This window comes from Pseudomassariella vexata, assembly GCF_002105095.1.
Source record: "Pseudomassariella vexata strain CBS 129021 chromosome Unknown BCR38scaffold_9, whole genome shotgun sequence".
Classification (NCBI taxonomy): domain Eukaryota; kingdom Fungi; phylum Ascomycota; class Sordariomycetes; order Amphisphaeriales; family Pseudomassariaceae; genus Pseudomassariella; species Pseudomassariella vexata.
In genome coordinates this window covers 227,896-255,128 of record NW_024467964.1, presented here as the reverse complement: position 1 = coordinate 255,128, position 27,233 = coordinate 227,896, and the positions used below count along the sequence as shown (strand labels likewise).

Here is a 27,233-nt window from a genome sequence, read left to right as displayed (position 1 = left end):
GCTGCTCCAATCTCTGCCACTTGCTGGGGGAAAAATCCTTTGTTGGATGCAGGCCGGTTGTTGATGGCAATCAGACCAAATGAGCCTCAGGCTGTACGGCTTTACCGTGGAAGCTGCATTCGGCTGCACAAATTGGGATATGCATCGTACTGTGAAGTCCAGGAGTTCCCCAGCGGTAGGCTTTTCCCAATAGATACGACGTTGGTAAAAGGGTGGACGACTTACTACACGGAGAGGGCGGATAGGAAAGGGAACATTCCACAAACTAGTTGGTAAGACTGTTTAGTCGCGGTGCACAAACTAGAGCGAGCTTCCACGGCTACGTTGGACCCTCAGGCCGTTCCGAAAGATTTGCATGGTTTCGACAAGGGTAGGATCGTTCTTGAACTTTTTATCTTCCCAACTTCCTAATCATTCCCCCTGGCGTCATTTATTTAATACTAACTCCCCTTTCTCTCCGTCCTACTCATATCAGCTGTGGAGATGACAACCGACTAACCCACCAACTCACCCCTAGTCAGAACTGCCAATCGACCACCACAGCAACAATTCCGCTGCTGCGTAAGGACAAAGTTGATACCAGGTTTATTAGACACCATGGCAATATCCTCCATGACACTAGCGCAGCGCGCACACCTGCGCAACGGCAATTCTTCGGGAACGCTCGAATGCTTGCGCCCAAATATCTCGACGCGCTTGAACATGTCGACACGCACGCCCTTCTGTCGGCGCTGCGCAAGAGCTCTCGACTCGTCATCAATCTCCAACAGCTCATAGTCCCCGAAGAATAGAGCTGCGCGGTCCGTGTGCTTGCGGAATTCGGCGAGGTCCTCCTTGAAGAACTTGTTCACCACCGGTAAAAAGGTCGGATAAGGCGGCTGCCCGGCGAGAAGCAAGGTAAGCTCGCACGCCGTCTGGGCCCGCTTGATCCGTACCTCGCCTGGATCTGGCTTGGGGGTGTTGTTGTTCTGGTTCTGGTGCTGCTGCGGCGCATTGGCTAGGTTGGCAAAGGACGAGCTGTAGCTCTTGCGGATGTCCGCGCCGAGGGTGGATAGGAGACGGTCGAACTCCTGCACCTTGATTAGGGACGTGCTCGTGTAGCCCAGAATCTTCTGGTAAGCGTGATATAGACTCATCAATGCCCCTGATCCCTTTGAGCTGGCTTCATTCGTGGAACCGGCGCCTCGGGATTCATAGTACTGGATTGCGCGTTGGGAGAGGTTATTCAGGTGGATGATGCGGCGACAGACTGCTGAGATGAGGCCGCGCGTTGCCGAAGAAAGCACCATGTGAAGTGCAACATCGTTCCTACCAACCAGATATGGAGTCACTTCGGAAAACCGTTGCTGGTTGAGTAACTCTAGAAACTTGTTGTCGTCCAGCAGACAAAACAGTGAGTCAGCCAGCCAGCACAGGAGATCCATGGACCATTTGCAGCATCCGGCCAAGGCATCGACGACCTCTATAATCAACGTCAGTACATTGTGATGTCATGGAAAAGGGGCTTCTTCTTACCAGGCTCGTCTAGTGGAGACCTGTCCTTGGCAATGCCTGGGCCGTTGCTGGCGATGGTGATCAAAATGACAATATTACGCAAGTTGAGCGCAAGCATGGAGAGTTTACTGTGGAACGTGCGGGGTTGATACTCTCCTCTCCAGCCTAGGTGGTTCAGTGTGCTCAGACAAAGCTGAAGCATGTTGTTGCGGACCAGGTTATCGTGGGGGGCTTCCTCGGAATAATCTACAGCTATTCTCATCATCTTTACCATCTCCGTCACCCAATCAACAGCAAATATTCCTGAAGTGCTTTCGTTAGTAGGATGATTCATCCTCAGGGCTAGTACAGCACTCACTATGGCTGTGGGTAAAACGTCTGCCGACTGCAAGAATGTCATCGATGTTGCTGTGCGATGTAGCTGCCTGAGCTGCAGACAGGGTCAAAGCGGCTATCACTGCTGAGTGTTGGGCTATATCCACATTAGGTTCTTACTCTGGTTTTTCTCAAGCAGAAACTTACCATCATCCAGAGCACTGACATCACCTAACGTGTAGTTTACGCCATGCCACTGTATCTTGCCATCCTCGCCCAATTGGACAAGGGAGAAATTGGTCGGCGAGAGTGCTGTTTGGAGACACGGGGTTTCTCCCCCACTTTGAACGAAGCCAGCTTCGTAGATCGAGTTAATGCGGTCGAGGTTGACAGCGTTCCATACCTCATTCATCGTTACGCGATCTCGGTACTCCACGGCCCCGTCGCTAAACATGAAGGCCACCACTGTGCCCATGCGGACGACCTCAATTCCGATGATGATTTTGTTCATGATTATGGTGTCCAGCTTCTTAAGCTTGGTAAAGGCCTATCAGTCTTCGTCAGTACTAGGGTATTGATCCAGTTTCTTCATTCCTTACTTGAGGTTGGGATCCAACACTATTCCTCCGCGATCCCAGTTGCTCAAAAGCCGAGTGGACTGTCTGTGGCTGGTCGATGACGATCTCCCACCGATCAATGATGCTCTGAACCTCTTGGTTGTAAGGGGTTTCTGGCGTCGGCACGAAGGAGCGTACGGTCAGTATGACGGGTGCAAGCCAAGTCCGGTTGACCTGGTCCATCATAGTAGGCAACAGCTCGATATGAGAGAGTTGAGTCATGCAGGGATCCAAGTGAGATTCGCTGCCCCCCCCCGGAAGCCACGTAGAGACAGCCACGAGCCTCTCGTTCAGGGTCGGGCTCAACGGTTGACTTGCAGAAGGGATGCCCTTCATACTCTCTTGCGGCGGCGGGTTGTTCCAGTTGAGGACTACCCGCACCACCTGCAGTTGCTTGGATGCCGTAGCAAGGGCAACGATGATAGACTTTGCTATATGAAGGGATTAATATGTGCTTGTAGTTTCCGCAGAAGGTTGCTTACATCTGCTGTCTGAGCATAGGGCAGCGTGCGTCACAAGATCGTCGGCTGAAACGACACTGTCTAACTCGAGCGTTGTCTCTTCGATTTTGTTGGTGTTCTGCGTCCAGAACATTTTCAACATGCCGCTGGCAGTGACGCAAAGCAAGGCAGACTGGCTTGGGTTAGGGTGAAATGGCATATTGCTAATGAGCATCGAAGGCTCGTACGTGTAACCGTTTCCGTGTTTGACGGCAGGGGCATGCAAGGGGTTAGCCTGGGATGGGTTTACATTAGCATCAATACTTGTGGAAAGGAAATGACTTGCTCCATACTCACCATGCCTTTGTGTGCCGGCATCGTGTTGAGCCAGTAAGTGCCGACGATCGCGTTCAGATCGTCGACCGCATCGGTTTCCCAGCGGCGGGCCGTCGAAGGCCGGTTGAGATTGGGGCTGAAGTTCAGGATCAAAACTCTACCCACCGAGTCTATGACAGCTAGTTGAGGATTCGGCGTTGGGGCCCAGGAGAGATGTGCCAGCGGTCCTACGAGCGGGCCTTGCCAAGGTGTGCAAGACGTGGGCTCGCTGAGACTCCAAGTGGCATCTTTGGGATGAGCGCGGAGATATCGCAGGTCCAGTGACTGTCCGTCGGGAGAAATGGAGGCTATCGTGCCCGACTTTGACCACGCGAGCCCTCTACAACACTGGTTAGCAAACGATACCGGTTGGAGTTTCGGTAGATGAAGAATTACTGGCACGATCCCCGACCGCGGAGCTCATCTAGTCTGAGTAGTAATCGCTTGCTTGGTGCTCGGGCTGGCAAAGTAACATCACCGAACAGGTCGTCGACGTCATGTAGATCGACCTGCATGGTCCCGCCCATTGAGTCTTCCATCATGAAAGGCATATTATTCCGCGTCGACATGACTTGGTCTTTCACGATATATACGCAGGTGTGTTGGGAGTTGCGCACTTGATCAAGGTTCAACACTCCCGAGGGATGCCCTCATTCTGTGATGCATTAAAAACTGGATCGCAATGGAATCTGGATTGTTTCTCAGTGAATTTAGCACATAACAGAGCACGATAGAAACCCTCGCCTCGATTCCAGGGAATGAGACGTTGTCAATGCGGTTGCAATTGCCAGTATAGCATAGATGTTGCGCGAGGCTGACGACTGCGGATTGCACCTGCGTAGTTGCACGAACGAAAACAGTCCGGCTGTGAACAGCCAAGGCTCTCACGTCCAGCTCATGGGCAGCTGCATGGGTAGGGCCATCTGCCATCGGTGTAGCGTCAGCTTAGCGGACCCACGATGCCACAGCCAAGCCTTGCAAGGCGCGCATAAGCCACACTCACCAAGGGTCCTACCCACTGCTTGACAAACGGCGATTTGGGGACCTGCCGTCATTCGAGATTGTTTCCTAGGAAACCTTATGTGTTAACTAGTCCCCGCAAATCCTGGTCTGCTTGGCTGATCGCTACGTTGACTTCACAACCGGCGCACGCGATGCGTTCGTTTGTCATTGCCGCTTCGCCACGAGTATATCGTGCCGCAGTTTATCGCAAGGTCCAACCCCCGTTGAGGCAATTTGCGGTATTGGATTGAGGCCGACCTGCTCAAACTTGATGACAAGCGCGTTCCTAGCAAAGACCTAGCAAAGAGCCATTGTCCGTGCCCGAAGAGGATGAGACGAAAAGTGAAAACCGGCATCTGGACAATCAAAAGTGTACTCAAAGCACAATACGCATCAAACGTGTCTTGGAAAGAACATTGGACACATTTACGGGCGTCTGTCGTGCTCGCTAAGAAGTATATCTTCCATTGCAGCGTTGCTTCTGTCGGAGCAATATCAACAGTTCCGTTCGGATCCTTATCCTGCCGATCAAGTCTTCGTCACCGCTGCCGACAGACGAGGGGTGGCCTGTGGACGTGTCAACACGCAAATAATCCCAAGCTATCCGTGTGGCCCACCCACACCAACACAACGCTGCTGTGTTACTGCGTCAGGGTAAACTGGATCCACCAGCAAAGAGCCTCCCGCCGACAGCGAAGTCAGCCAACCTCCTCAAAACCCAACTCTTCTTCGACAACGGCACAGTGGCACGCGAAAACACGAACCATTCATGGTCGCATGCCCATTGTGCGTTCGGAGATACCCACACGATATTCATTGCTGCTCATTTGCCGACCCCAAAAATGACATGGGCTTAGGCTTTTACTTCTGCTAACAGCTTCCTTGAACCCACCGTTCTTTTGGATCGGTCGCCGTGTCGCGTCTCTCTGGGATACCGCAAAAAAATTGCACCAGCTCGACTCCTCTAACAAAATGGACACCTCCTCATTGTCTTCCTCAGATCTTTCTGAGCCACCGTCGTCCGAGCCGCCGTCTTCTCCTCTCTCAGAATTATCCAAATCGCCGTCCCTCTCTCCGCGCAACTCCCCGCGGGACTCCATGTCTCGATATCTCTCACCCCCCTCGACCGCCCCGTCTGGGAGCTCCTCGCCTATGAAGTCGGCCGATGCGGCGGATTCGATTTGTGTCAATCCAGACGGCACACCCCCGGCCAAGCGCCGCAGAGTCGAGCGGAAACCCCGAACAACAGAACATTTGAGCCTGCGCGCCGCGTCGGAACAGAGCGAGAAAGACGAGAAGCTCCTGGATCGACTCACTTCCACGTTGCGGAAAAAGAAGAAGATCGTTATCGTCGCCGGTGCCGGCATCTCAGTGTCCGCTGGAAGTATATTTCCCCCTCTCTCTTTCCAAGTCACGCGCTACTGTGAAACCAGGAGCTGACATGTCCACTACTGTAGTTCCCGACTTCCGATCTGAGGACGGTCTCTTCAAGACATTACGAACCGGCCACAAGCTGAAGGCTTCCGGCAAGCAGCTCTTCGATGCATCTGTTTACAAGCATGACGCGTCGACCGAATCCTTCCATAACATGGTCCGTGAACTGTCCCACCAGACCAAGAATGCGAAGCCTACGCCATTTCACCACATGATCGCGTCGATCGCTGAAGAGGGCCGTCTGATGCGACTCTATTCTCAAAACGTGGACGGCATCGACTCGTCTATGGCGCCTCTGTCTACAAAAATTCCCCTTAACAAGAAGGGACCCTGGCCCAAGACTATTCAGCTGCATGGTAGCTTGGAGAAGATGGTATGCTCGAAATGCGGCGACATCAGTAATTTCGACGCATCCCTTTTCGACGGTCCGGAAGCGCCTTTGTGTAAAGGGTGCGAAGAGACGGAACATGTGCGCATATCCCATGCAGGCAAGCGCAGTCATGGCATTGGCAGGTTACGACCGCGAATGGTACTCTACAATGAATACAACCCGGATGAGGATGCCATAGTGAACGTTGTCAAAGCCGATATGCGTTCCCGACCAGACGCTCTCATTGTCGTCGGTACCAGTATGAAGATCCCTGGTGTGCGCCAGATTGTCAAGGATATGAGCAAAATTGTCCGAGCGAGACGAGACGGAATCGTTGCCTGGATCAATCTGGACGGCGAACCCAATGGTGTGGATTTGAAGGATTGCTGGGATTTGGTCGTGCGAGGCAAGTGTGACGATATTGCTACACTAGTCGGTCTTCCACATTTCGACGAGAGCCCCGCACTCGATGACGACATCAAGGTGGATGACTTGAAGTTCAAGGAACTGAAGGAGAACATGCGCAGTACGGAACTAGAGGTTAGAATCCCAAGCTCCCCAGGATTGCCCGTGGTATCGCCCGCCAGAGGATCGCGTGATTCGACGCCCACCGAGGCGAAGTCCAAGTCCATCGAGAAGGTGCAGGGAATTCCTACGCCGACTACCAGTCCCAAGATGCGCACTGCTCTGCCGACCAAACCTCAGCAAAAGACGAAACAAAGCCAATTGGTCTTTCCGGGCAAGTCTACCAAGGCTGCTGAAAAAGCTGTCAAGAAACGGGCTCCGCGAAAACCGCGCCAGTCTAAAAAGGCCGAGGCGAAGTCAACTACGACACTCACAAGCTCCTTCAAAACCACCAAAGCTACTGTTGTATCCACTTCCACGATGCCAGCGAAGCGTCAGTGGGACTCTGATTCGTCTGACCGTTTGTCTGATATGAAGGCAAAGTCAATACTTGGTTCAGATTTCCACCTCCGGCCTAGAATATCGAGACAAAAGCGTGAAGAGAACGAGTTAGATTCCAAGATCGCTCAACATGCCATCGACACGCAACTACACCAGGAGACTAGCGTGCGTCAAGCGCCGCCCTCCACGCCACCACGAACAGAGAGGCCGGGCTCTGCACACTCTCAGACGATTACTCCACCCTCAAAACCTAGTGGGATGGCGAACTTGATCGACTAGCATTCATTCTCAGCTTCGCCGGAGTGCAGGTTTCTGCCTCAACCATACTTAAAGGCCGAGTTGGAACTGTACCATACGGTCAAACGGACTTGACGTCCGCTACCTTGACGGAAATCCATCGGGGTACCTTGAAACATGACTTTCCGTAACTTTGAATACTTCATGAGAACTTGTACATACACTACATACATACGGGTCTTGCAGTTCTTGCATAACGGATGCCCAGTCCGGTAGATGGGAGATTTGCCCCATAGCGTTGGCGTTTGATGGGCGTTTTGTTCCCATGTCAGATGGACACAGGATGGTGGATGCGATCATTTGACTCCCTGAGTCAGGGTAGGCCGGGAAACGGGAATGCAGGGCTGACCTGTTGTGGCTGGAAGCATTCGGGACAGGACTGCAGAACTAATTGGAATTGCCGCAGTCTTTCAAGACTTGTGGGTATGCTTTTACAAGAATTTGGTGTTTCTATGTACTCCGCAGCCCGCCCTCGCGTGGTGTCTAGCCTTGCGAATAAGTGCATAAGTAAGGTAGGTACGAAGTAGGCTAGTTCCCAACGATGAGCATTTGTGGTATCCTTTCATGTTATGTTTTGTTGTCGGTAGCTTACTGCTAATAGAATCACGGCCGCACTCAATGATAACTTCCCAATCTTACGGTAAGTGGTCGCCTGGCAGCATCTCCTTGACGCATGACTAAGACAAGCGGACCACCATGTTCTTCTGGAACCTAGAATCCAAAACGGTACAGTCCCTCTTCGATTCGTTGTCTCCATCTATCCGTTTGCCTAAGAAATGAGGTTTTGAGATTGCTGCTGACGACCATAAGCCTAGCTGCCTAATATATTAGTCAACCCTAGATTGACAAGAGCCATGCATAATTAAGTTTTGGAGTATTTGAGATGGCATTAGCGCTACCTGAAGCCACTTGATGAATGCATGTTAGGCTTCATTGCGTTTGCAAGCTTGTACGTGGAGGTACCGGGCAGGATGATCTGGGACGAATGCCGAACTGCGAAGTATAATGCCGCTCGTAACTATCACGACAACATGGTGACATAATTCAGTAGCAGCATGCTTGTTCTCGGTAGCTGAAAGAAAGACAAAACTCACAAGACAAGAAGCAGATGTTGTGGGCGAACCCTTTGAGAATAACACTGCTGAGTTTGGGAATAGGGGTAGGATAGTATATGTGGGAAGCTGTGGTCTCAGGTATGGAGGGTTATGAGGCAGGCAGGCACGGATTATAGTATTTAGGGACCCCTTGGGGCCAGCTCGGGATTGGTCCCATACACACCTTCACAGTACCAATACAGCCCCCAATACTCGGAATACGACGGTATAGGGTATTCCCAGGCAGCTTGCTTTATGAATGTAGATACTACTTGTAGGAAAATATGTATTCCGGAACTTTCTTTCAAGCGCAAAAGGCCATGGCATTGTAGCCAAAGGCCTCCAGTCGCCTTTGGTTACAATGTCAAAAGAACTTGCAAATTTGATCTTACGATTTCTTGTACTCCAGCTAGATTGGTCTTTATACTCGCGGCATGGCTTTCGCTCCTATCTAAATGCAATGTCTTAAGTGCTACAACTTTTCCAGCCAACCTTTTCGTATACATAAACCAAGCTTCGGCTAAACGCTCGTGTTGATATATATATATACCGAAAAGGCCATCGAAGCGACAAAGCCCTCGTCACTTCAGAAGAGACATCGACTTTCAGACTAACATGCCCGGACCAACCCTGTACACGCTCTCCAATGAGATACTCATCCAGATTCTTCAGAATTCCCTCTGGGTGACCCCCACCACGCATTGGACCGTCTACACCACGGGCTCCGAATTCCCTAAGAACCTCGGGAGCCTCTGCCAGGTATCACACAGGTTCTACAAGATATCTTCTCCTCTCTTGTACCAGACCCTCATCCTCGGGCGTCCTGCGTCTGCCCGAATACACGGGCAACAACAGGGGAGTCACGGCCTTTTCCGTTCTCGTCTGGATATTTGTGAGATGGACACATCTGAGAAAAGTCCGGTTTCAGTGGGGCAGGTATTACCACCGAGTAGTCCTATCACTTCCAGACAGTTGTCAGAGCTTTTTTTGAGTGTACTAACTTGAAAGCGGTTAAAATCCGTATCGCCAAACGCGTATCCCTTTATCCAGCGTGCTGGACGTCGCTCTCGCTTTCCGGCACGCATCTGAATCATGCTCAACTCGAAACTATCATCTCTCTTTCGCTCAGGAAACTGATCCCGCAAGGAACTGAACTGGACGGAACTACGAACCCGACTTTGGCCCCACAGCTCGACTGCACTGCTTCGCCAGGTTTACGGCTCTCAAGTACCTCAGTGTCGATCTGTATGCACTCGTCGGGTATAATTCCCAACTGGTGACAGTCCAGTTAGAGACGGCGCTTCCTACGTCCTTGGTGACACCAACCTGATGAGGTGTGGTGGTGAGAGTAATGGGGTCCGCGTCCGCAGAGAAGTACAAGGATCATCTTCTTGGCATGCTAAAACACTTCGCCAAGAATTGTCGAGGCCGATGTCCAAATCTGAAGGAGCATGTTCATGCCGCCCGGAAAACACCGGAGCCAGTGGCGTGTGATGAACTGGCCCGACTGTTTGCGGGGATGGGGATCCGCTTCGAATGACGACTAGTCATGCATTTCCTTGCAACGGGCGGTGGTTCAAGACGAAGACGTCGATGGGTCCAGGCTTCTATCCGTATCGTGAGGTTGAAGGTCCTGATGTGTACAGTCTTGGTGATGGATTGAAGCGACGAAGCTCAGATGAATGGGGAGAAGCCGAGGTATGTATTTTGATATAACTTCTTGGTTTCGGACTGAGATCCGTCCCTCCATGAAAAGGCAAGATGACCTTCAAAGCATGTTGAGTTGAGAAGCCGGAATGGTGGGGCTTGGCTGAATAAGTAGTGGCTACTTAATTGACCTTCCTTATAGGTTCCCCCATGAAATGAAATCAGGGATGATCGAATGCTAGACAACCATCAAAGTTTGGGTTATCGCCATACTGAAGATTTCTGGAGCTGGGTCAACTTCGTGACGTTCCGCGTAAATATGTAGTATCCCAATGCGCTCGAAAGCATCAGGGGTATTTGGCGACGCCTGCAAAATAAGAGAAATATCCCTTTTGCGATCCAATTCGCGAATCATCCTCAAGCAGACCACCCCCGCCCCGGCAAGCACCTGGGACGAACCGCTTGTTTCCAGTGCATAATCCGGCCAAAAGGGGAGCGCTACGTCCTTGCTGAATCGTACTTGATACTTGAACTTCCCGTGATCATCAGATGTTCGTTCGACAACTCCCAAAACTACTGGTCCACTTATTGAAAGAGAACCTGACTCGACTTGACCGAACTCATCTAAACCAGCAGAAGTGCACTCGCAATGCTCGATGGATGCGAACGTCGCGCATTGCTCTTTCTCTTCTCTCCAGAGATCAATATCCCAATACACTACACTGTCTGTGTATTGAACCCCATGATCAATGCTCACCCACGACCACGACGGTGCAAGCCACGCTGCAGGCCGCGGTTTAGCGCAGCTGTAAGTCACCCAGAGCAAATCATCCATTAGCGAATCTTCCCACAAACCTGCCAGATAGCGGGATTTCCTCTCCCTGGCCGTGTCCCGCGCAATACCACTCAAAGCCGGTAGACGGTCGCTCGTCTTAGTCAAGTTGAGGCTTGTATAATGCACAACCATCGACCTCCAAATGCGAGCCAGATAGTACTCGGCATAATCGGCCCACCTCTCGTCAGCGCCAACGAGCTCGGAGTCGAGAGCGGAAGCGTACATGACCTTTGGCGATGTCAGGGGCACTTCGTCTGACACTCCTAGGTAGCCGATGCCAGTGCACTCGCACAGCTCGTCGGACAAACATTCATAAAATAACTCGTAGTGTCCAAAGTGCAGAACCCGGGGAGATAGGAGACGTTCCTGGTATACCCAAGCACGCGTCATGAGGGGAAACTGGGCCGCATTCTGGCGACCGGGGACAGCGAGTTCATGGTCGGTCTTCTCACGGAAGATCAGGTAGTAATCTTCGCCTGACGGGGTCGTCCCAGATACTTCAAAGTCGGGTGTGATAGTAAATAGACCGCCAGAACCACCGCTGGACTTGGTGCCGGCAATGGTGAGACATGCGTTTCGGTAGATTGAGGCCATCTGCGCTGACTCTCGTTCCCAATCTAGGGCGTCGTCTTGGATGATGCATAGGGAGTCGATCCAGACGTAATCGATCTGGAGGCGGCGCGTCACTTCGATCGCCTCCATGAACGTCTTTGAGAGATCGGTGGGATTGATCTCGTGCTGGCGGTCCTCGATGGTGGCTTTCGTGGTCATGAAAATTTGTTGCAGGCCCCAGCAGTGGCTTAGACAAACGTATTTATCTGCCCTGCCGTTGGTCTCGATCAGTTTAATAATGCCATCATGGCGCCCGACATTTACGACTCTGGTTGGGAGCTTCGTGGTAAGGGGCGGGGGGCAAAATTCGTGTTTGCTACTCATGCAATCCTGGAGCCAACCATTCGCCTTTTCGAATGCTTCATCGGATTCAGTACTCCTGGACGTTCTCGCCGACATGGGAACATCATCCCAGGCATCTGGACAGGGGCAATTTTCGTCTTGGAGGTGATCAGTGAGCAATTTCCAAGAGCACAGACGCCACCAACCTTCAAGAGTAAACCATTGTATGGTGAGTTGACTACCATCATCTAGCTGGCATACGACGTCGTTGTCGCAGTCTTTCAGGTCGCCTTCCCAACTTGCGTACAAGAACTTGAGGCTTAACTCAGACACACGAGTCAGTTCTATAGCGCGTTTTTCTAGGTAACCTGTTATGCCACGTAGTAGAACCTCGCAACAGTAGCATGTTTTAGCAAATTGCGTGAGGTCTGCCCACAGGATGTGTTCATTGTAAAAATTGCGGCTTCCGGCTGTGTTGCAACTCCTCATAGCTTGGGAGCGGTCCGACTCCCTTGAAAGAATTACACAGTGCGCAGAATGTTGACATTTCTTAGCTGGTGCACTTTTGAACACGCCAGCAATGTACTGTCTCCTGAATGAGCTCGGGTTTCCAAGTTAGGGTCGACGAGCCCGAGGACTACTGCGATGCCCTATTCACGGGATCCTCGAGCCTGGACTGACCATAGGCCGTGTTACGTCAAAATCTACGATTCAGACGTTATTTCGGTCACAGCGATCGGCTTGCTGGGGACGGAACAGCCCGTGTGGAAGATGAGATGAAGTCGGGTCATGGAGGTCGGGATGGAGGTCCCAGCTGACAGAGGTTAGGAATTTCAGGTAGGGGTTAGGAATAAGTAAGTGGACGGTTCATTTCAGACAGGGGTTAGAATTCTCTGCCCCGCACGTGCACCGCATATATAACTATATCTGTTAACGTGATCCACAAGTCAGTGACTCACTTTCAACCATCAATTCAATATTAATCAAGATAACTTCACCACAACACATCAGATCAATTCAACTAAGCAGAATCTTATTCATTAGATGTTTCTAATTCTACTTGACAAGTCCGCGCATTATGCCCAGTCCCCCCGCAGACACCACAACGTCTTACACTGGTTGCGATCCTTTTCCTTGGACCGTTACTTTTGTCTTCCTCACCCTCTACTGCCTCGATATCACCCTTGGCTTCCCGTAGCTCTTGTGAATCAGCTACAGTAATTGTACCTCCATGCTGTATTTGCTTATTTTTGGTTCTGCGACGTTTGCATAATAGGTAGTTAGTCTCATAGAGCTCCTTGTTCTCTTGTCGCAGAAGGGCAACCTCATGCATTATTAGGTGAGTAGCCTTCGCAATTGAGTCTACAGAGCTCAAAATATGGGCTGGGGAGCTATTTTGATGCCTCTGGACACTAGTCTTGATAAGATTTGATTGATAAGTAGCCTCCAGGGTGGTAGTAGGAGTCTTGGAAGTCCAAGTAGCAGCCGGCAATTGAGAGTCGGGCGACGGTGTACGGGCTTTTAGAGCAACATCTAACGAGGAAATATCCCTTTCTGGATCCAATGGGACAAGCCCAGCCGCTTCGAAGCCAGACCGAATATTAGATTCGGTCATTGCCTTGTTAGATGCCTCTAGAAACCCAGATAGAAAAATCCTCCTTCGCAACGTGGGTTTGGTGCTTTCGCATTCGCTCCTCAATATAGCCACTATATACGCGTTTTAACACACTAAAAGGTACTATATCGAGAGGCTGGGGCCGATGTGATAAACAGGCAGGCATACAAAGAGGAACAATTCCCAGTTTTTTGCAGGATTCCTCGAAATCCATCGAGTGATGGCTTTCGTGGCCGTCGAGAATCAAAAGACGTTTCGTACCCTTTGTACGGCTCCGGGTATGTAGACCAAAATGATTTACCCACTCTACACCCAATTCATTGGTTGTCCAACCATTACTGGACAGAGAAACCTTCCAGTCGCGTGGTAAGGTAGCGTCGCGGTACCAGGAGGCAAGGTGAACTTTCCCCGCGAAGATGATAAATGGAGGTACTGCCCAGCCTTGAGAATTGATGGCTTGGATAACGGTAACCCATTCCCTATCACCCTGCTGGGCTTATCTAGGCCTGCCCTTTCGTTTGGCACTTGTAACGACCATTCCAGTCATGATCATGCCCATTAAAAACCCTATCTCGTCAAAGTTATATATATCTTCCCGCGTGATCCCGTATTTCGCTATTATGTCGGCAACAAGCTTAAACCACGCGCGATATGCGATGGGATCTTCGTTAAATGCCCTCTAGTAGTCAATTCGGCGATTTAAACGCGTTCGGAGGAGTGGTTGTCGGTTAACGAAATTTGAAACCCAATTCTTGCCCACGGGTGGCGCGTCGTACGCGTCGGAGTATATTGGCCATATCGGTCACGTTTTGAAGGCGGGGAGGAAATGCTCGCGAATATAGCTCAAGTATACGTCGAACAATCGTCTCTTCTTCCATCGTAGTCAAATTCCGCTTCGTAGCGTTGGCAATATGCTGTGGTTGAATTCCGTTGTATCTTCGTTTGATGGTACTGGCGGCAGCTTTATAGATCAATTCGAGCTGTTTCCAGCTTAATTCTGGGTTTCGACGTTTAGCCTGGATAGCCAATTTAATATTAGCTTCGTTTGAGATACGTGGTATTTTGAATCGTGGAAAGTTGTATAAGTCAAGTTGGAGGTTGAAATGTCGCGAAAACTGAGTCACTGACTTGGGTGGGTCACTGACTTGTGGATCGCGTTAGTAGGGCTCAGACTCGAATAAAAGATAATTAATCGGGTACACTAAGGTGAAAAAGGCTGTTAAAGAAAAGAATAATAATAAATTAGAAATATTAGAGCGAAAGGATACCGTTAACGTAGTCCACAAGCGAACGGGTCACGCCCATAGCAAAAAATAGAACTAAACTTCCTAACTTTACCACGCAACTAATTCTCGATGGATTCTGCTCAAAAAGAATCTCAATTACTCCTTGCAACCCAGGCTATCAGAAATGACTCAACACTTAGTATCCGACGTGCTGCAACAATCTACAAAGTCTCGAATATTACTCTCCAGGCGCGTCTTCAAAAACGTCAATCACATCGCAATATCGAAGCCAACGGTCGGAATTTAACAAAACTAGAAGAAAATACGATTAATCAAAGGATAATTGAGCTAGATTCGCAAGCATTTCCTCCCCGGCTAAGTGCTGTTGAAGATATGGCAAACCGACTGCTACGCGACTCGCATATCACAAAGGAGGACTTTCTTCCGGCATTTTGCGACGCGTTCAAGAAGAGCCTGACCGAAAGCAATATTCGTGCAGGCTTTCAAGGGGCTGGGCTTGTGCCTTTAAGCCCAGATATTGTTATTGAGAAGCTGGATGTGAAATTACAGACTCCAACGTCCTCCCGGCCCCCTACGCGGGAAACCCTTCCTTGGGCTTCTCGGACGCCAAACAACCCAACCGAGGCTACTTCGCAATCCGAGTTTATTAAATCTCGAATTGCCAGGCATTAAAATAGCTCCTCGATGTCAATTTACGATGCTATCGATCAGTTTTCGAAAGGAGCGCCGAGTATTATGCATAAGATGGCTTTACTCCAAGCTGAGGTCGCCGAACTTCGAGAAGCAAATGCTCTAATTAGCAAGCGGCGCAGGGCCAAAAAAACACGAGTACGGCTTGGAGGATCGCTTAATTCACAAGACGTACAAGATCTTCAAGATCAAAAGGACGTTGCGCAGCAAGTACAGCAGGAAATGCGTGGAAATAGCGCTGGATCAAATCGTGGCCAGCCACGGCAACGGCACTGTGGCGTATGCGGAAAGACCGGGCATAATGCGCGAACCTGTCAGGTAGAGATAGAATCATCTGGGCAAGAGTATTCTGAGTATTTTTAATTGATTTACGGCATTGTGGTTGCGAAATCGTGTTGAATTCCATGTTTTGCTAGTTGGCGTGACCCGTTCGGTTGGGTGACCCGTTCGCTTGTGGACTACGTTATTCAGTTTATCTTTATATATATTTAGACACTAGTTTTCGCGAATCCATTATTCTGCTTTTATCTTAGCCTTAACAACTACGAGGAATTGTGTCTTGCCCTGATCAGAGCAATTCAACGCTAGTAGCAGCTTTGCTTCAACTCCCGGAGTCAAGAGTCCTATTCTGAGAGTCACCTCTTCGCTAAATACAAGAGGGCACATCCGACCAACTTGCGCCCTGTCCCCTCGGTCGGGATGTTTGGAGTAGCGGGGGAAGCGGCAGGCATTAACTATGGGGCGACCCCGGACCCGCAGCAGGTCTGACCTCGAGCCGAATCGGACTTCTACGATCTGTTGCCCAGACTCAGTATTTTGGAGCGTGCGGGTGGTGGGACGCCTGGTTTCTGCTCCTGAATGCGAAGCGTACATCATGTGTATATGTCTCCGAGAGTATACTGTAGACACTATGAGGATTGCACGACATTTAAAGATGGCCCAGAAGGCACAAGAGCTGCGAGTTCGCCAACAACAAATCAAAACCATGAGCGGGCAGTATGGGTTCGCTTGGAAGACTCCAAACATTGATCCAATAGTATGTTTCGAGGACTCGCGGGCGTAGGTCTAGTTCAGCCCATTGGATGCCCCTAAACGAATATTGCCAGTCAGTGAAGTCTTGCGTTGCAGTTATCTCTATTAGAGTTTCCAAGGCTTTATCGAGGAATGCGAGCCCTCGCAGCCATGTAGGCCACCTGGAAGAGGCTCTGACTCGCAAACATCAGATGCACAAGACGATAGATGTCCAGGACTGGGAAGCCTTGTCCAGACTATTTCTGGTCATTACAGGGATAACTTAAGGTAGGTATTGATGCAAACTATGCACGGACTCGTTCAGCTCCCACGTTCTCGAATTCTCCAATCTGATTGGTTTGACTTTCAGACTTTCAACATCAACCAATACCACACAGCGAATTGATCGCGTGCCTCATTCTGACACTCGCTCCAGAGCACAAGTGCGTTGGCAAAAGACCCCTACTCATATGTCGCTGGTTGTCCAGGGTCCTGTCGCCTTTCGAGCACATGCTCCAGTGGCGTTTCAAGCCGTTGGCGTTGTTCTGCTAAAAGCCCGTGTCCCCGTCCAACGTCTCATCAGGTATTGTGTATGTGAAATCTTCAGGATCGCGTCTTGTTCATTCTTCTGCGTTCTTTCTACCGACTCATCGGCCGACATGTTCTAAAAACGGTTCTTCTCGAAGCCCCAGACCCTTCGCCTCAGGGTTGTGAAGTGACGCCGTTCAGCAACAACTTGGCGATCTCGGCCTCCTTGTCCCGTCTCAAGTTGAAGCCTAGTCGAGTTGTTTGACGTCCCGAAGACTTGGCTCGCCGAGTAACATGGTCTGATTCTCTTAGCTGCCCGCATCTTAGTCGCAGCGATTACCAGGCGTTCCTATCTCCCATCGCAGGCCGTCCTTGGTATTCGTGGACCCCCGGTTGCACAGTTGCACACAGGTCGTGTGAGCATTCGCAAGGACTCACGGCCGTTGCCAGGACAAGAAGATTGGGAGCCACTCTCGTCAGTCCCGCCCAAGATGCCACGGCCCAAGATGTTGCCGACGCCCGTCTCCTCCACCGAGATCAAGGGCCATGACGGGGCGCACCAATTGTCCGCATTGCAACTATCCTTCGAACTGCCCCCCTTAAAGATAGTCGACGAAGACTCGTCCTCCCTGCGACCTGCTGGTTCCAAGACCACTACGCCCGAGGCGATATTCCCAGTTCAACCAGCAGAGGCAGTTAAGTCCAGAAGGCGTGCATCATCTACAGCGTACAAGAAGCAATTCGCGTTACCGCCCCCACCAACAAGGTCACGCACGATCATCCAGATGAAGCCTCACACTCAGGAGGACCCGAGCGATGCAGTTTTCCCTGCCAAGACGGCTTCAGCTCCGTCCAAGGCAGCTTCGTCGGGGTCGAAGAAGAAACAGTCGTCTAGCAACAGCGCGACAAGGAGGAAGATTGCTAGGAGAACGGCGCACAGCCTCATCGAACGGCGTCGAAGGTCAAAGATAAATGATGAGTTTGCCATTCTCAAGGACTTAATCCCTGCTTGCACGGGGGAGATGCACAAGCTGGCCATTCTTCAGGTAAGCCAAGTTAACCCCTTTCATTTGTCAGTTTTGTAATCGTAACTAACAGTACCTCCCAATAGGCATCAATAGACTATGTGCGCTACCTCGAGGACTGCGTTTCTCAACTAAAATCCCAATGCACCTCACACTCATTCACCCCCACCCCCGCCGAGTTTATACCCCCGCCCCTAGCCCGCAGGGAAGCATACGGCCATGACGAGCACTACGGCGACGAAGATGGGTCAGACGTCGAGATGATCGGCTCTGAAGAAGGGCCCTCACCCACCATCACCCAGCCCCCGGTATCCCCCTCACTCCTACCAGAAGCTTTGCGTCATAGACACGACTCTTCCTCCTCGGCGTCGACAGATCAGCGTCGGTACAGCTACATCCCGTCACCCACGGCTTTTTCGCCTGTGTTTGATCCGCAGACGTGTGTGCAGGCGAGGGGTTCGCCGTTGGGGTCTAATTCCACGCTGGCGAGCCCGGTATTGGCTCCGCTGCGAGAATTGGATCAGGAGGCTACGGCGGCGTTGTTGATGCTGAATACGGATCGGAGGGGGGTGGCTAGGACGGGGGGCCCCACCAGGGGGATGAGCGTAAGGGATCTTTTGAGTACGTGATCATCATGATAATGATTCATGGGTATATTAATGGGAGCGAGGTTATACTTAAGAGGATTTACATCCTGATTAATGTGAATACGTTCGGAGTTTGGGAGGCTTTGTTGACACTTGCATCGAGAAGCAAAAGTGTGCGGCCCGGTGTGAGAAACAATAAGGGCTCGGCGTATCAGAGCTTGGAGACTGTGTTTATGTAATCTTTGAGGCCGATGCCAGTCAATTTCCTTCACTTTTGGCTGCGTTCCCAGCACCCTATTTCGGCCAGAGGTCGATAGTTACTTTCCAATCTGATCCTCATAGAGAAACTGCATCGTTACATGATCGTAGGCCCCGTCTTCGACCCGGACGACAGTTTCACCGGCGATAAAGTCCTCAATGAAGGGACAAGAATAACGCTGGTCTGCACGAGTCGCAGTGGGTACACCGAAGAGATCATCTTCATACACATTCATTGCCAAGACCCGTCCTGGAAATAAATAAAACATCCCCACCACTGAGGACAAGGGTAAGCATGCTGGTGGTAGTTCGGGCAGTGATGGCACGAGACAAATTGCCGGCTCTGACATATTGGAGGGACTTTGTAGACGCGTCTGAACTTACCGTCTACACAACGCTGACGCCATCTGCCCTGATCAAAGTGGACAATGCATTCCAGCACATGCAGACGGCACTCGCCGTACGTCATATTCGACGGAGTTGTTAATTCAAATCCACATAACAGACCCTTTCTGGATGCACTCTGAGTGCCGTATGGGAGGAAGAAACTATGGGCAGCCCATGAAGGGTATTTGAGTGCTAGTCGTACGCAACGGATCCATTGGGGAGCACATGCAATATATCCCTCTTTTGGCTCCTATACGCTCTCTCGATTATCTGTAATGTTAAAGGGTCAAGCGTTGTTCATAATTTTCAACGTGCTCATCTGGGTACAGTGTAGCAACCTGGTCATAGTGAATGTGCAATTTCATCGTACCCATCTGCGTTTTGGCGAATGTCACGGCAGATGGCATAGAGTCAGGGATACAGCACCTACGAGCGCTGCCACACTGGGACATCGAACCCTGACTATTCCCATAAGGACGCAGTTACTTATCCGGACAATATACATCTTCAAACCGCGCCAATCCTCTAACAGAAACTCCAGCTTGGCTATTGTCCCTGGGATATACCGAGCGCTGGATGAGCTAGAGCTTGCGTGGCAGGAGCCTATGGGAAATGAGAGACATACTGTATCTCGTTGTTGAGAATTGCTGGGGATATAAGTTATCTCCGAGGTTACTCGCGTATTCTCCGAACGGATACGCGAAGAGATATCAACAAATGATACCTAACGGCACTATATTCAACGGCGTAGTCGTTTCACACGGGCATCAGTGAGAAACTTAGTAGCCGTCTCAAACTAGGCAACCTCTGCTTCTGTCTTGTTATCATCAACAGGAAGGAACCTTTACGTACACCTTATCAAACAAGCAACTTATAGAATTGAGATATTATTATAATACAAACAGGATCTATGAGAAAAAGTACTTGAACATTCATATACAACCTGCTAAACTAATAAATAAATACAACTAGTGAGAAACTAGTGAGAATACCAAAGTAGATAGGGAGGTAATACATCGATATGTGTACGTCTAGAGCAGTGTAAACCAGCCTCACTTAAAAGTTATAACCAGGACGCAAACCAAAGGCGCCATGTAACCGCGCTAAGAGCTTGCCGCGATTGTGGAAATTCGAGCATACGTAAAGCTGAGTCAGACAAATACCTGTGGGACAATCGATTAAAGTACTGGAAGTATTAACAACCCTAGAAAAAAAAGTGGAATTTGGACAAACCCTAATGAAGGTATGCTTTCGGTATGACTCGCTATGAAGCTCAACTATCACGGATAACGATATTATGCGCTAAGCATCCGTGCCGCTTGTGAGAAGCGCGGCCGGGGCTAGCTCGGGTTTCTCGTAAGGTAAGCCGGTGAGCCAGAAACGAAACTGGATTCCATATTCATCGTATTCATTTACCCCTTGCGCGAATTTCAGAAGAGAGAGCTGGAGACCAACGGGTACAGTGCCACGGATCAATGTTCTGAACACGCAACACGGAGAATACGTCACAATGACTGGACCCATGTTATACCGTCGCTACAAGGAATACGATTCTTGATTGCCGTCAGAACCCCAGAGAGCCGCTGCGGTCTACACTTAACCTTGTGGCCATTTCGTGTCATGATTAATGATCTTTTCGGGCTTAAGACTACGGCGTGGCTCAACACGCGATACAATAACTAGACCCATGTTATACCGTCGCTACAAGGAATACGATCCTTAATTGCCGTCAGAACCACAGAGAACTGCTGCGGTTTACACGTGATATTGCGGCCATTTCGTGTAATTACTAATGATTTTTCGGGCTTAAGACTGCGGCGTAATTCAACGCGAAACACAATGACGGAACCCAGCAAACTGGCAGGGAAATGTCCACTTTCCAGAGTGTACATTAACACGTCTTACATTCGGTGCGGAGGAATTCCTCACACCTTTGCATCGACATGCGACTTGATCTTACAAACTCGGGAGTTTGAGAGCCTAGAGATAGTCGGAGGTCGGGACGTTTATGGCATCCCCAAATCTTATCAGGATACAGTCGGCAATATCGCACCGCATCAACGCTCAAACGGAGTCTGGTAGGCGATTATCAAGTCTAATTATTTCAGGTATAAGGCTTTCGATGTTCCTGAGCATGTCCTCAATGTTGAAAGCATTTGCAAGTCACTATCAAACTCAACCGATACTTCAGCTGCTTCTGACAGCGAAAATTCATCCAGGCCAGTAGTACCTATGTCTCCATAATTGAACATATATCAAAGATTCTTAACTAAATCTCCTTCACATCAAAGACCATGGCGTCCCCAAGCACTCAATTAACTAGCGACTAAAATATCAACCCCTCCAAGTTTGATCCTAGCAATATCCATAAGGAGACACACCAGGCCAATATCGCACTCGCGGAAATGACGCGCAACTCTCCCAGGCTGGAAGACGTCAGGGCGCCCGAGTTCCTCCTCATGCAAGACGCCGGCAAAACAACACTACCACCTCCTACCCTTCTCCCGAGAGCGTACGACACTAGTTTTCCCTCCCAAGACGTAGGCCGAGACATCCCTGTCCGCGTGTACAAGCCAGACAACAGCCAAGCCAGCCAAGGCCTCATCATGCACATGCACGGAGGAGGCTTCGTCCTAGGATCTCACAGGACGTAAGACTTCAAAAGATACCGTGTACAAGTATTGCAGTCTCACTTACTCAAAAACAGCTCCGACTACCAACTCCAACTCTTCGCCAACAAATGCCAGCTCACCGCCCTCTCAGTAAACTACCGCCACGCCCCAGAGAGCCCTTACCCAGCGCCAGGAAACGACTGTCTCGACGCCGCCGAGTTCCTAGTCGACACGGCGAAGCCCTCCTCGGCGCAAAGCTGCTCTTCATGACGGGCGAGTCGTCCGGCGGTAACTTGACCGTCACCGCGGCCCTGGCACTCATGCGTTCCCGCCCATCCCACCGCCTGGCCGGGTTGATACCCTACTACGGCGCCTTCGACCCGACACTATGCCTCCCCCAAGCAGCGACTTACACCAAGCCCCTCGGCTTGTCCCGGGAAGCAGCGCAGCACTTGTCCAATACCTACCTGCCCGGGCTGAGTATGGGGGAGAGAAGGAACCCGGCGATATCGCCCATGTATGAGGATTTACAGGGGCTGGCGAAGGGTTCTGTGATGGGGAAGCTACCGCCAGCGCTTTTTCAGTGCGGGACAGAGGATATATTTCTAGATGATAGTATTTTGATGTGTGCCAAGTGGCAGATGACGGGGAGTGAGGGCGTTTTGAGGGGTTATCCTGGGGCGCCGCATGGGTTTAGTTTTATGGGTGGAAAGGAGGCTGAGAGTGTTAAAGAAACGGCGGTCAAGTTTGTTAAAGCAAAGTTGGCAGAGTTGAGACACTAAAAGAGGGGTTGGTGAGGGCAGATGAAGTTTCTTCCTGTACTATGAAGTGTGAGAAGATTGATGAAGTATCGAATTTATTTGTCGGAAATACAGTCCTTAGTCTGAAAAGGCCTGGAATAAGCTGCCCATCTCACAGTCATACGCAGGGGGTGCTAGGCTGTTTTCGTGGGGTCAGCCGGTTCAGCATGCCGAACTAGTCGTTGGAGCCGGTCATGTCTAGGCGTAGGGAGGTGAAAGGGAGTGTTGCGGGAAAGAGCTTGGTAGTTGTGCTGAGTGTTGATCTGTGGTGTGCGACAGTCTAAGATATAGCCGGTCATGATAAGCGGCGATCCTGTGAAGGCGAGAGTAGAGTATAGAGAGTATAGACGCTAACGTACCCCACGGTCCAATTGAACACTTTCGCGCATTTCCGTACAACCTAGGTTTTATCCCTTATTTTCCACCTTCTACAATGGCACGTAATTGGGAAGAAAGCGATATTCAATTAGCGCTTCAAGCGCTTCAAAACAACCCCAAACTAAGCGTACGATCCATAGCACGGATCTATAATATCCTTCATACAACCTTACGTCACCGATATCGCGGCGGTACTTCACGACAGGATATACGATCACCAACGCAAAAGCTTACCTATTCCGAAGAAGACGCGATCGTACGCTACATAGTCGACCTAGATTCACGATCATTTCCTCCTCGAATAAGTGGCGTTGAAGATATGGCGAATCGACTACTCCACCAACGCGACGCAGGACGCGTCGGTATTAACTGGGCTTCGAGCTTCGTACGACGACAACCAGACCTCCGGACGCGTTTTAATCGAAGAATCGACTACCAGAGAGTCCTCTGCGAAGATCCCGACGCGTACCGCGCGTGGTTTTATCTCGTTCGGAATACAATTAATAAGTATGGAATTCAAGAGGAGGATATCTATAATTTTGACGAGACTGGGTTTCTTATGGGTCAAATCTCATCCGAGATAGTTGTAACGACCTCTGATCGACGTGGAAGACCTAGAGCAGTACAGCAAGGGAATAGGGAATGGGTTACAGTTATCCAGGGCGTCAGATCGGACGGCTATACTATCCCTCCGTATATCATCTTTGCTGGTAAAACTCACCTATCTTCGTGGTACGAAAATAGCCTACTACTAAAGGATTGGGTTATCGCGGTTACGAAAAATGGCTGGACTACAAATGAAAGAGGCGAGGACTAGATTCGACATTTCGATCAACATACAAAGCTTCGTACGAAAGGTGTTTATCGCCTCTTAATTCTCGACGGCCACGAGAGCCACCACTCGACCGCTTTCGAGCTCTACTGTAAAGAGAACTCTATTATCACACTCTGTATGCCTGATCATTCGTCGCATAAGCTCCAACCTCTCGATATTGGCTGTTTTCGTGCACTGAAAAGAGCGTACGGTAAAGAAATTGAGGATCTTATGCGGGCACATATTACCCATATCTCGAAGGAGGACTTCCTCTCCGCGTTCTTAAAAGCGTTCCAGGCAACTTTTACGATCTAAAATATCCAGGGAGGTTTCCGAGGGGCAGGAATCGTACCGTACGATCCGGAATATGTGATTTTGCAGTTAGATGTGAAGTTACATACTCCAACACCTCCGGGTACCTCGTCTGGCCTTCCTATTATCTGGGAGTCGAAGACCCCAAATAACCCAATTGAGGCACAATCCAGACCGAACACGTGGAAAACCGAGTTATACGACATCAAAATAGCTCTCCGACAGCTACACTTACTGCACTTGACCAGTTTGCGAAGGGTACGACGCAGGTTATGCACCGGCTTGCTCTTTTAGAGGGTGAGAACGCCGCGCTTCGAAAGGCAAATGAGACACTTAGCCGGCGGCGTTATACGAGAAAAAAACGTTTACAGTATGGAGGATCACTTCGTATACAAGCTGGAGAAGATTTACAGTCTCAGAAGCTAGTTAACGGAGAGTTAGATAATAAATCGCGCTGGAGTTGTAGTCGTACGAGGAGGCCAGAGATACTTCAGCAACGCTGTAGGACGTGCGGAGAGCCCGGTCATAATATGCGTACTTGTCAGAATAGTAAAGAGATATCTGAAGAAGATAGTTCCGAGTAGTTTTAATTATTTTTTTACGTTATAGTTGAATTAACTTATATCTTATTGTACGAGGTCTTAAGAAGTGTTCAATTGGACCGTGGGGTACGTTACTAGAAAGTAGTATCGAGCCAAGGACGAAAATTTAGCCGAGGTGTCGCCCTCTATAGAATCCTTAGAATCCTGTCAGAGTGACTTCCGATAACTAACTGAAGATGATTCAAGAATTGATTGTTCGGTTCAGAAAGCAGGTGGCTATGCTATAGTAATCCAACCGATGACAGCTCCATTTGTAACTCGGTTCGGAAAGCATCACCGAGACTCCTATTCCTCAGCGAAGCTCGATCTGGTTATTTCTCACCGAGCTGTGGAGGAGAGCAAGATAGCTAGTGTACCCAACATATTTCACAGAACTCGGGTCTGGGGTATGGGGATACTCATAGAGACAATACCCTAAGCCACTCGAATCTCTAACAACTACCGGCGTCTACTAGGTTATTTAGGGTCTAAGTACACTGGGAACTGGTTAGTGCAAGAAGGGCCTCTAGAGATGTCGGAGTTCGTATATATGTATCTAGTTTTGTTGGAAAACACCGTGGTGACTTCCATGGTCAACGGCTCCGGTGGGAGGGTGTTACTGTGGTTAAGTGTCAGGAATGGCTAAGCCGCAAGGCGATAGTACAGAGTGAAAGGGAGTAACATGAGTCCCCAATATTTATCACCGGGTGGCCACTGGTGGTCTCAGATAGGGGTACCCAGAATAGTTCGTTGATCTCTAACCTTCCTCCTATCCTCCTCCAAGATACCTCCCTTACATAAATAGCAAGAGCCCGTAATCGGAGCAGTAGAGAGCCCCGTTTCCTCCGGTTCCTCGGCATTCCAAAACATCCATAATATGCTATGACTCACAGGCCCCTATGCTGGTGCCCCACTGGCTCCCCACCGGTGTCTTGAACTCGACACTTTGACGTGAAGATGGAAGGCGCGGCGCAGTCGTGACGAGAGGAATCCTTCGGAGTCTAACGTTAAAACTCTAACTTTACTTAGAATGAATCTTTAGCTGAACTCCTTCTTAGATAACAAACTCTGAAGTCGTAAGAACTTCTAGTTAATTAGACCTTAGTGCCTTGACCAGAACGTTATTGTCACGACCTGGGTTGCATCGCATTGGTATAGACCTCGATTAGGTGCTATCGACGAAGATTCTACTCTAAGGAGCGAAGGAAAGAAGATGACAACTTAGGTTTGAGGGAGCGCGACTAAGTCATCCACGCTTGGCGGGGCTCCTACAAGGGTTATGATTGGCTTCCCATCTCACACTGCCACGGCAGGTGTTCCAGCTGTAAGTCACCTGGTTGTAGTGAGTCTGCGAGGGTTGACCGTCACAGTTATCACTTCCACACCGTCTATACTGCCTCAGTTTTCAATAAGTTTAGATATAACCGTATCTAGACTATGAGGTACTAAAATAGACCCTATAAATTCGTCACTAATATTGTTTTCGCTAATAGTCGTATAGAATACGGCTTTAAATACGATAAAGCACTCGGGCCTGTTATTTAGTTAATATAGTACTTTATAAGCTCTTCGATCTAACGACTATTGACGTAGGGTTAGGGTTTTTGGTGCTCGTTTTCGTTTTTTTGGACATTCAGACGAATTGTGTAAGCGCGTTCTTGAAGAGTATTTAAGACCTTGTGTACATAGTCGCTCTCTTGAGAAAAAGATAGGAATTCAAGCGGCTTTTTCCACAGTAATCTGAACCAATTTCTCTTTACTTGGACAGGCATTCAATGTCTGACGTACCTGTTAAGGTACTTTCTGTTCCCCTATAGATCTGATTGTGCCTGTTGAGGCCATTGTTCCCATCTTTCACCTGTTGAGGTGACTGTTCAAGGGCCTGTTGAGGTTCCTTTTCTTCCCTAGCCTGCTGAGGCTCTAGTTGTTCGTACCTGTTGAGGTACTTGTTGTTCTGATCAGAGCTAGAAGAGCTCTTGATCTTGTTATTTCTTTCCACCTCCCGGATAGTAAGGTCTTGTTGAGGATCTTGTTGTCCGTTGCCATCATCTTACACCTTAAACCTGCGGGTTGTTTCACTGCCCGTCGTCACTATATATCCGCTGTAGAATACTTAAATACCTAACGTTGAATAAATAGAGTAGACATGACGAGTGTAGAGGTATAGATATCGTAATAATATCGTTCTACGTATTGTAGTGGGGCCAGGCCGGACATCAGGGAAATAGGTTACGGAGCAGGGAGGAAGTTTATTTTCTCTTCTTTAAGAGGCGAAGAGATAGAGTAAGACACCTTTTTCTTATCAATCTTTACCTATCCTTCATCATCCTCTTTCGTCATTATCTCCTTCGTCTTTCAGTTAGTCAGTTAGTTCTTCAGTTATTCTGTTCATCTTTATGTGCATTTAGACACAACTTTCGAGATCCCATTATTCTGCTCTTATCTTAGCCTCAAAAATTACAGGAGCCGTCATCTTGTCCTGATCAGACCAATCCAGTGCCAGTGAGAGCTTCAATTCGACTCCCAAAGCCAGACGTTTTGTTCTGCGAATTGCGCCGTCGCTAGTCACTGAGACACATCCGAGCCTCGGCACATCCGACCAACTTGCGCACAAGACTTGCAAGAGCTTCGCTCTTACAGCCAGTACCACAATCTTCGTCTGATCAGA

At 49.7% G+C, this 27,233-nt stretch overlaps 5 protein-coding genes across 5 annotated transcripts; 3 read left to right on the top strand and 2 right to left on the bottom strand.

The window, feature by feature from the left end:
- Window positions 1–494: 494 nt before the first annotated feature.
- On the bottom strand, window positions 495–3,792 carry BCR38DRAFT_458702 (RNA polymerase II mediator complex subunit Sin4; the record flags this gene model as incomplete). The annotated part of the gene is made up of 8 exons (XM_040862202.1): window positions 495–1,462; window positions 1,516–1,797; window positions 1,853–1,966; window positions 2,017–2,356; window positions 2,409–2,857; window positions 2,909–3,161; window positions 3,224–3,581; window positions 3,638–3,792. The coding sequence occupies 8 exons, from the start codon at window positions 3,790–3,792 to the stop codon at window positions 495–497; spliced, it is 2,919 nt and encodes a 972-aa protein (XP_040713938.1).
- A 1,483-nt stretch (window positions 3,793–5,275) lies between these two features.
- Window positions 5,276–6,854, top strand: BCR38DRAFT_300583 (DHS-like NAD/FAD-binding domain-containing protein; the record flags this gene model as incomplete). Its single annotated transcript, XM_040854549.1, has 2 exons — window positions 5,276–5,627; window positions 5,701–6,854. Coding segments are annotated over 2 exons (1,506 nt in total), but the record flags the coding sequence as incomplete, so codon positions are not given.
- Window positions 6,855–10,229: 3,375 nt separating this feature from the next.
- BCR38DRAFT_347026 (HET domain-containing protein) lies at window positions 10,230–12,209 on the bottom strand (the record flags this gene model as incomplete). The annotated part of the gene is made up of 2 exons (XM_040856300.1): window positions 10,230–11,878; window positions 11,927–12,209. 2 exons carry the CDS (start codon window positions 12,207–12,209, stop codon window positions 10,230–10,232), a joined length of 1,932 nt encoding a protein of 643 aa, XP_040713936.1.
- A 5,093-nt stretch (window positions 12,210–17,302) lies between these two features.
- Window positions 17,303–18,465, top strand: BCR38DRAFT_458699 (uncharacterized protein; the record flags this gene model as incomplete). Its single annotated transcript, XM_040862201.1, has 2 exons — window positions 17,303–17,857; window positions 17,923–18,465. The coding sequence occupies 2 exons, from the start codon at window positions 17,303–17,305 to the stop codon at window positions 18,463–18,465; spliced, it is 1,098 nt and encodes a 365-aa protein (XP_040713935.1).
- Window positions 18,466–20,578: 2,113 nt separating this feature from the next.
- BCR38DRAFT_458698 (acetyl esterase) lies at window positions 20,579–22,462 on the top strand (the record flags this gene model as incomplete). The annotated part of the gene is made up of 4 exons (XM_040862200.1): window positions 20,579–20,592; window positions 21,428–21,718; window positions 21,776–21,905; window positions 21,938–22,462. The coding sequence occupies 4 exons, from the start codon at window positions 20,579–20,581 to the stop codon at window positions 22,460–22,462; spliced, it is 960 nt and encodes a 319-aa protein (XP_040713934.1).
- Between the last annotated feature and the right edge of the window lie 4,771 nt (window positions 22,463–27,233).